Source organism: Stegastes partitus, unplaced genomic scaffold (assembly GCF_000690725.1).
Source record: "Stegastes partitus isolate 25-593 unplaced genomic scaffold, Stegastes_partitus-1.0.2 Scaffold300, whole genome shotgun sequence".
Classification (NCBI taxonomy): Eukaryota; Metazoa; Chordata; class Actinopteri; family Pomacentridae; genus Stegastes; species Stegastes partitus.
In genome coordinates this window covers 237163-245891 of record NW_007578031.1, presented here as the reverse complement: position 1 = coordinate 245891, position 8729 = coordinate 237163, and the positions used below count along the sequence as shown (strand labels likewise).

The 8729-nt window shown below is 41.1% G+C and overlaps 1 protein-coding gene across 1 annotated transcript in view; it reads right to left on the bottom strand.

Moving 5' to 3' along the window:
- The window catches only part of LOC103358277 (neural-cadherin), a 183653-nt gene that overhangs the window by 101916 nt on the left and 73008 nt on the right, over positions 1 to 8729 (bottom strand). Inside the window, exon 2 of the mRNA XM_008283185.1 lies at positions 3045 to 3233. Within this exon, the coding sequence (XP_008281407.1) occupies positions 3045 to 3233 (189 nt within the window). The remainder of the gene's footprint in view (positions 1 to 3044; positions 3234 to 8729) is intronic.

Sequence of the window (8729 nt, the reverse complement as noted above, 5' to 3'; positions counted from 1 at the left end):
AGATAGATAGATAGATAGATAGATAGATAGATAGATAGATAGATAGATAGATAGATAGATAGATAGATAGATAGATAGATAGATAGATAGAGTCACAGCTGTCCAATTATGAAAAACCAAATAAGGCAAACTGAGGCTGGGGGGATTCTGAATGTGTGTGTTTATTTCTGTTTGTGTGTGTTTGTGAGCTGGTTAACACTCTCTGAAGACTCAGAGGAAGTGAGCGGGCTCGTTTTCACCCACGTCCCCCATGGGTGAAGCGGGAGAAAGAGGAAAGAGAGCAGTAGAAAGATGGGGAGAAAGAGCCGGAGGGAAAGCAGGAGAAAAGACGGAGAGGAGGAGGATAAGAAGAAGAAGAAGAAGTGATAAAGAGAAGAGAGCAATGAAGAAGTGAGATGACAGAAAGACAAGAAAGAGAAAGGAAAAGATGCGTGGAAGAAAGAATAAGAGAGAAGGGATGGAGAGCTGGAAGAAAAGGAAAGCAAGCGATGACAGAGGTGTAGCAGGAGAGAGGAAAGGACAGAAGACTGCAAAGGAAGAATGAAGGGAGAGAAGGATCCCCAGCTGTTGACCAGAGGGTTTTGAACCAGCAGCTGCAACCAGCCTGTCAATCATCTCCTCCCGCTCCGTCTATTTGTGGATTGTTCTGACATGATTTTGTCTGAGTCTCACCAAGAGAGAGCTCGTTTGCTTCTGCAGGTGGTTCTTCAAGCCTCCTCAAATTATGAAATGAAATGATTTCAGCCAGACGATTACACTGAATGTAAAGATAAATGCTCTCATTCTTTCTGAGAGTGAGGCAAGAAGATGGACATCAGTTTTGTGTTGGTTAGCTTAGCTTAGCATTAAGACTGGAAACAGTGGGAAACAGGGAGCCTGACTCTCTCCAATAGTAGATCAATCAGCACCTTTAAACCTCACTGACTAGAAAGATGCATGACAGCTATGACCAGGATGACTGAAAACCCTGTTAGTGTGTCCTGTTTATTCATTTCAAACACAAAGACACTTAAAAAAAAAAGTACATTTTGATTTTAGAGGGAGTTATTGGAACCATTTCTTGCAGAACAACAGTGTCGTGGTTGTGTGAAGCCTGCTCAAAATCAGCAGCAACATCCTTCACATGGGTTCTACGAGACTTTTATTTAAGGGATCGTTAAATCCTCACGATTAAGTGCATGGGAAAGTTTACTTTTAGCCCTTCTAAAAGTCAAGACACAATAAAATTTTAGCTGGGGAGCAGGTAAAATCTCCTCGACATGGTGGTTTCAGCTGAAAAAAATAATTTTCAGTTCATATAATCTTCATATGCTCCATCACAAACTAAGAAGATGAATGAACAGGAACTTTAAAGTGAGAAAAGTTGGAAAACTAGCTGCAAAAAAATGTCATTAAGGAGCACAAACCTTACAACTGAAGTTATAGTACATTAGAAGCTTTACTCAATAAAGTTCTGGAGGTAAACGCCCTACAAAATCCTGCAAGAACGGCAACTGTTGCATGCTCTTGCACAAAAACAACATGGAGGGAATTAAAGCTCAGGGTTTGGGCGACGGAAACCTGCGTAAGACTGCAGGGCCTATAGAGGGAACTGAGTGAACTTAGTTGTGCTGTTCGGCTGAAACACTGATGCTGTGAGTCACTGATGACAGTCGCAAATATCTGATTTTATGATGCTGTGTGACCGTGACAGGAGCTGAAGACATAATGCTATACTTCACCCACTAGTCACGATACATTCACAATAGACTCCACAGTGCTAACGGGGTTTAAATGTTCAATCAGAGGTGACACAAAGGCTCCAAAGACTTTTAAAACAACCATTTTTCTTTAATCTGTTGCCATCATTTCACCAAAATGAAAACACACCTACTCTTCCTTTAGTACTAAATGTTAACTAGTATAATGGCAGAGAAGCTTTTATAGAAATAAAACTATTCTGTAACCTTTAGTTTTACAGTAAATCATTAAAACAGTGCAAACTTTTTTTTAAAGAAGCTCTTTCCCGCTGCTGTCCAGCTGCTCAAACACAAACTGTAAATTTACTCAAACTGAGTAAAATCGCATTAAAGCCACTAATTGGCTTCAAACTGTGAATATATTTTCATTTTGGCATGATGTTGAAAACCATTTTTAATATAAATTATTGGATTATTCGTGGGTACACATGTAGTCACATAACGCCAAAGGGAAGTCAGACGCTTTTAATATGAAAGCATTAGAAATTAGCTCTCAAAATATCTCCCCTACTCCTTCCTCCTCCTTCCTTCTCCTTTTCTCCGATAAAAAAAATAAAAAATCCACAGCCACCGGCGCCCATCCGCCCACCCTACAACTCTCCCACTCGCTGCCTCTCCAGAGACTTTCCTATTATTCCTGAATCTGGGAGCTTTCTTTGCCCCAGGGAGCGATTAACAGCGCAGCTCCATGCTGTTTATGTGCGTTTTTCTCTCCCTCTCCCACTTGACAGTAATTGAAATTCAACAAGTCAAATTTTATTTATAAATCGCTCCTTTGAGCAAAACAGGTTTGTCACAAAGTGCCTGGCAGAGCAGCAGCGGACCTAATTACAGATACAGGCGGGAGATAAGAGCAGGAGCAAACACATGACAAGTTTTAGGCGAAATTGACTGGAAAAAAGAGGGAGGCTCGACTGGGGTAGGTAATAAAAAAAAACAAACAAAAAAAACACATATTGAGTAAATAACGGAGGAGTGAGGGGAATTTGAAAGACCTTTTCATGCATTTTGAACTTTATTTTACTCGACTAAAGGTTCTTTATAACGTCTTGACGGATGTATTCTGAGGGCTTGAGCACTGTGCAGTAGGTAGGCTTTACAGGCCTTAAGTATGTGGACAGTAGAACAGGATGTGCAATGGTTGAGCATAATTCAAAAACCTGACTTAGAGCTTATATGGTCCAAATCAGGGGAGGAAACAATGACAGAGACAACCACATACTTTTGATCGCATAATTACATCAACATATACCAAACAATTGCATCTGCATAAGTAAAATAAATGAACCAAAATTGAACACTCACCATCTAGCAGGACGAAGTGGGCTTGTCCCAGCGACCCGTCTCGTTGCCGTGCCAACAGCCGGTACACTACGGAGCCAGGCGTGGCATCAGGACTGATGGCCCCCAGGTAAGGTGAAGGGAACATGGCCCACTGCAGGTCGGCCTGACTGGGCATGCTCAGAGTCAACCTGCACAGGTACCACTCGTCACCTGGAGGAGGGAAGAAGACGAGAGGAGGACCAGTTATGTATTTAGTGTAGAATAAAGTTATTGTTGCCTGTAATTAAATGGTTTTTAATTTATTAAAAACTGCTTGTGTGGTTGCTGCAAAACTGAATACATTTCTCATCACATTTAGTCTTTCGTCTGTTCACCCCCAAATGTTTTGTTGTATTGTCACTACGTGCACATCTTGAAACACCACATTTCATCCTCTCTACATTGTGATAATTGTGGCTTTTCTTGTTTGAATTTCAACCTCACTTTGACTCGCATAACTCGGCTGAGATGCATTCAGAAATGTGTGAAATCTGTAACTCTTGTTCCTATGGAGATGAAATGAACTTGATGTAAGTTGCTGTGAACAAAAGGAAAAAAAAAACCACTGAACACTGAAGCAGAACAAAATATAAAAAGCCTGGAAAACGTCTTTCATTTTACCATCGCTTAGAGTTGTACTGAATCAAAGTACTTGTTGTTTCAATTCACACTGACTAACTTAACGCTACCTTCTTAATCCAAACCTGCAAAAACACATTGCTCCGAAACTTGTATGACATTTTACTGTTGCTATGCTCTGCTGCTGGGAAGATACAGGGCAACATAATCATCCCAATATTTATGTTCCCCTGATGAATGTAATGATTAAGAAAATCCACTCTCTTTTTAGCTCTATTTTTGGTCTCCACCAACCCCCAAGAAATACACGAGGCTGCTCAGGTCCCAGATGTTCCACAATGTTCACCAACTATTCATCCACCATTTATTTCAAGACAAACTATTAAAAATTCACACCAAAGAGCCTCAGAACTGGTGTTTTATACCAGTGGTCTTCAACCTTTTTTGCACCACGGACCGGTTTTAAGCAAGAAATTTTTCTACGGACCGGTCATTACGCACATAACAAACAATAATTGTTTTTTTTCTATTGAAAAGTTTAATGCTTTAATGCGTTAATGTAAAGTTTATTGCTTAACATGTTTACTTTTTCTTCTGTCTCAGTATTGAGTCTCTCCCACTTTCCAAAGCAGCTCTCCTGAGACGTTTGTTTTTGACTGACGGCTTCGTTTAGCAGTCGGGCATCAAAACTGACAGTCAAGTCCGGGAAACGAACACAAACGGAAGTGACGGGAAGACGAGCTAGTCATGTTTCAAAATAAAACACCCTGCAGACTCCGCTGGAGATAAAAAAAAAAAAAACAATAAAACGTTTTTATTCTATCTGTGCGGCCCGGTACCAAATGACCCACGGCCCGGTACCGGTCCGCGGCCCGGTGGTTGGGGATTTGAGATTTTTGCCACCTAAGATCATTATTAGCAGATCCGAGGCCCTGTTTGAATAATTAGAATAGTCTGTGTACAATGCAGAACCAGGCTGGTTTTCAATCTGCTCTACGTTGACATTATCGCAGATTTATGGGGTTGCAGAATTAACCTACTGACGATATATAAGAATTTTGTTTGGCACTGAGCAGGTAAAGCTCAATGGGTTAATCACATATCACACTCCAAACCAAAACTTGGACCTAAAAGAGTCCGAAAAGCTTTGCAGAGCCGAGTAGGTGAAAATTAAAAGTGCATATTATCCAAATGAGGGAATCAAACACTATTTTGTGGATCCCATTTAAAATCCAACCCTTGATTCCTGCTATCTTCTGTACTCGATCCTTTGTTGAAGCTTTCACAAGTTTGCCAGCAACAACATCAGGCGCTAAATTGTCATTTTGAGCCTAAATTGAGCTCCATTAATGTTTTTTCATTTATTTCCGCGCCGCTTTTACAAACTCTACAAACAACAGTTTTGTGTATTTTAGTTGCTGTTTCCGCGCCATTGTTGTTCCCGCTTTGTGGCACCAAAGCTTGTTAGCTAAGCTAGCTGCACTTGTTCAGACGACGGCGCGAAAGCCGAGCAGCTCTCAGCCTAAAGGGGACGAGGTGACATTTCTCTACAGCGTCTGTCGTGTTTTCTCGCGTTTCATCTCCGCCTTGCTGCGAGAGAAGACAAGAGCCGAGGAGAGACAGGTTCCTCCAAAATAAAACAAGTAAACTTTCAGAAGATCACACGGCCACGCGCAGCGGGAGCTCCCGTCGGCCCAGTCAAAAATACGCACACAAACACACACGTATGTTTGTCTGCATCTACGAGTCGACTCTTTTTCTTCATGTCGTTTTTTTTTTTTTTGTTGTTATTTTTTTCATGTTGCCTGGTTCTGAGGAGGGATTTGTTCGGTTTGAAGGCGCTTCGACGCTCGCTGTTGTTTTGGCTTCTGTGTCGCTTCACGGCAGCGAAGGAGACAACAGCCTGAACAAGAGAGGAAACTTCACTTCAGGGAGACCAAAGAAGAAGAAGAAGAAGAGAGACGGATGAGGAGGCGACACAGGAGGAGGAGGAGGAGGAGGTGAAAACACAACAGCATCTTCCTCTGTTTCTGTCTTTTTATATCATCTGTGAAGGTCTGTCAACATGCGGAGAGCAGGACAGGGAGGAAGGTGAAGGAGGAGAGGACATAAGGAAGGAGAAGAAGGAGGGAAGCAGATGAAATTATAGTAACAGAAGGATGAGTAGAGGAGAAACAAGGTAGTAAAGGTAAAGACAAAAAAGGAGAAATTAGACAGAGGAGGGGAAAAACGGAAGGAAATGAAATTATAGTAACAGAAGAATGAGTAGAGGAGGTAGTAAAGGTAAAGACAAAATAAGAGAAATTAGGCAGAGGAGGGGGAAAATGGAGACGCAAAAGAAAAATGAAGGAAAAGGGGATGTGTGAGTAGGAGGGATAGATGGTGAAGGGGTGAATCAATAAAGGAAAAGAACTTGAGATTGTAGTTTTCTTTAAAAAACACACACATTTCTCCTTTGAGTTATAAATCTGTCAGATCTCAACACATGACACACATACTTTTACTGACTTAAGGTCAAACATGCGACCACAATTGTTCGGCCTTTGTCTTTTGTCCCTTCTGCAGAAAACACAGCAGTCATACTGAAGCATAACGGAAAGAAACCAAGTGATATAAACAATGACGTCAGATAACTGCAATCACAAGCAGGTCTTAACACTTCCTGGTTCGAGGCCACCTTCAACCAATCAGCATTTGATTTACGCATGACGTCATTGTCGAACGCGTCTCTGCAGCCTCGGCAGTGGTTGAATTCCCATAATCCTTTACTCTGTGTATGCAGGGAGCTAGACGCCAACATGAAACCATAAATCCACCTTTCTACAATTCACAACTTTTTAATTTTTATTGCAAACAAAGAAATCAGTTTAGAAAAAATATGCTCCCTAAAACTCAAAAACTTGGTTGAGAAAAAGCATGTTCTTTAAGTTTTCTTCAAACTAATCCAGTGACAGCTATCTAATTGTGTATTTACTTTAAAATGTGCCTGTATGTGTTAAAAAAAATCAGCGCCGTAGCCCACAGCCTAACCCACTGGATCCACAACAAAATTATTCTTTGTGTTTATATTCATTAAAGCATAATGAAAGCCTCCAAAAGTATATTATAATTATCGTAACATTAACTTTATTTACTATAATTTTTCAAGAACCTCCCAATCACCATGGTTTTTATACTCCCCACACAAAAAAATAAAAAATAAACCAGAACTCTTGCACCGGAGTCTTTTTTTGTCCATAAAAACATTTATATATAACACTTATGCAAATGAATGCCATTTCTGAGAAGGCCAACTTAATCTGAAAATAACTGTGGTATGCCAGGCTAATACATGCAGTGACATAAAAAAAACAAAAAACAATAACTTTTAAAAAAAAGTTAGAAAAAGAAGGATGAGGTGATAATGAAGACGGGAAAAAAAAACAACTTCCAGCTCAGTGCTCCTCAGTCTTCTTCTGCGTCGCTGGTCTTCAGTCTTCAGTCAGCCCGTGGAATCCAGAATAATCACGTCTATTCCTGTCTGTTGTTTTACATATGCTGCGCTGTGGGCCGTGTATGAAAGTGAAATGAAATCTGTCCCATTATCATGATAAACATCAACACATTCAGATGCAGTGCCAGCGGTCAGCACATGTGTCAGGCCGGGCTAAAAAAACTATAAAAACTCCACATCTCCGAGTGGAAACACACATCCAGCAGGAGGAAGGAGGAGGAAGGAAGGAGGAGCTGTCAGCTGGAGAAAATGTCTTTTTTGTACCTCCAGGCTAATGAAAGGTCACTGACACCAGAATAATGACATTTAATTAATGCTGTGATAAGATATAATATGTAGTACACTTCTACAACAGGCACTTCTACACAACATGTACCGGACCCTACTTTACAAAATGAGCCCGTTATATAAACAGAATGTCGCATTGTTGGGTTTCTGCAACGTATTCAGACGACTCCGCGGCCCTGATGACTGAAAACAAGTCAAAAAGGTCTCCCAACGTCGTCACTGCAGACAAAGAACAGAGAACAAATCATCTGTCAAGCAGTCGAGACTGTCACAGAGTGTCCCGATAAGGAGCTCAATAAGATCTGAAAAATACTAGCTGGTAGAGAAAATAACTCCGACTGCTTCGAGAGCCTGACAGGAGGCTGAGCATGGAAGGGACTGATAAACAGATCGGACGCTGACATGAGGAATGCGCCGCGTCCTCATGAATGCATTTCATGTTTCACTTTTACGAGGCTTCAAAGATGAGAACTCTATAATTGTCGAGCGGGGATTTTATCTCAACGGACAGCCTAATGAAAGGGTTGTTATCTTAGCAGAGTCTTTCCAGAAACAGGTGTTAGAAAAGTAAACTTAAAGTAAACGTTAAAGTAATCTATGAACCAGTGGCTGTGATTTGGTTATCGTAGTTCTGCTCCCCAGAGGATGAACCCTGTCTTGTAGATAATACGTTTCTATACGACTACACTGCAACAGCAAACGTGAAGGAAGTATAGTTCTGATTAGCAAAATAATAATTTACATACTTGACGAGTCACAAATGCACCAAAATCTATCTGAAATATGATCACAACACCTTATTAAACCTTTTAACGTTCATGTTTAGGATAAAGATTAGATTGCAACCTGGTTTAAAAGAGAACAAGTCCAGACTGATCTATGTTGAGCTACATTACCACCAAAACCATGACTTTCCCCAACGTTAACCAAAGTGCCCTGGATGATGTCAGCCATAAGCTCTCTGTACGCACACCATCCACCCCGATCACCTCCTGCCAACTCTGATCATAAACGTGACGCATCATTCGTTTTTAGCCCTAATCCAGAAAGCAATTACACCGCACCTAAACAGAATGGTGATTTATTTGTGTACAAACTAAACAGACATGGCTGCCTGAGGGCAAATCCTTTTGACTTCAATGACCCCTGATCATAGACTGTATAAAAGATGGACGTAGCTGCGGTGACGTCACCCGTTGGTTTCTGCACTGAGAAAATGAAGCCAGGGTTTTGCTACTTCCTGGTTGACATCTTGGATTTTTGGAGCCAGTGACGCGAAAATCGTCGGAGGGGGGCGGAGCCATAGG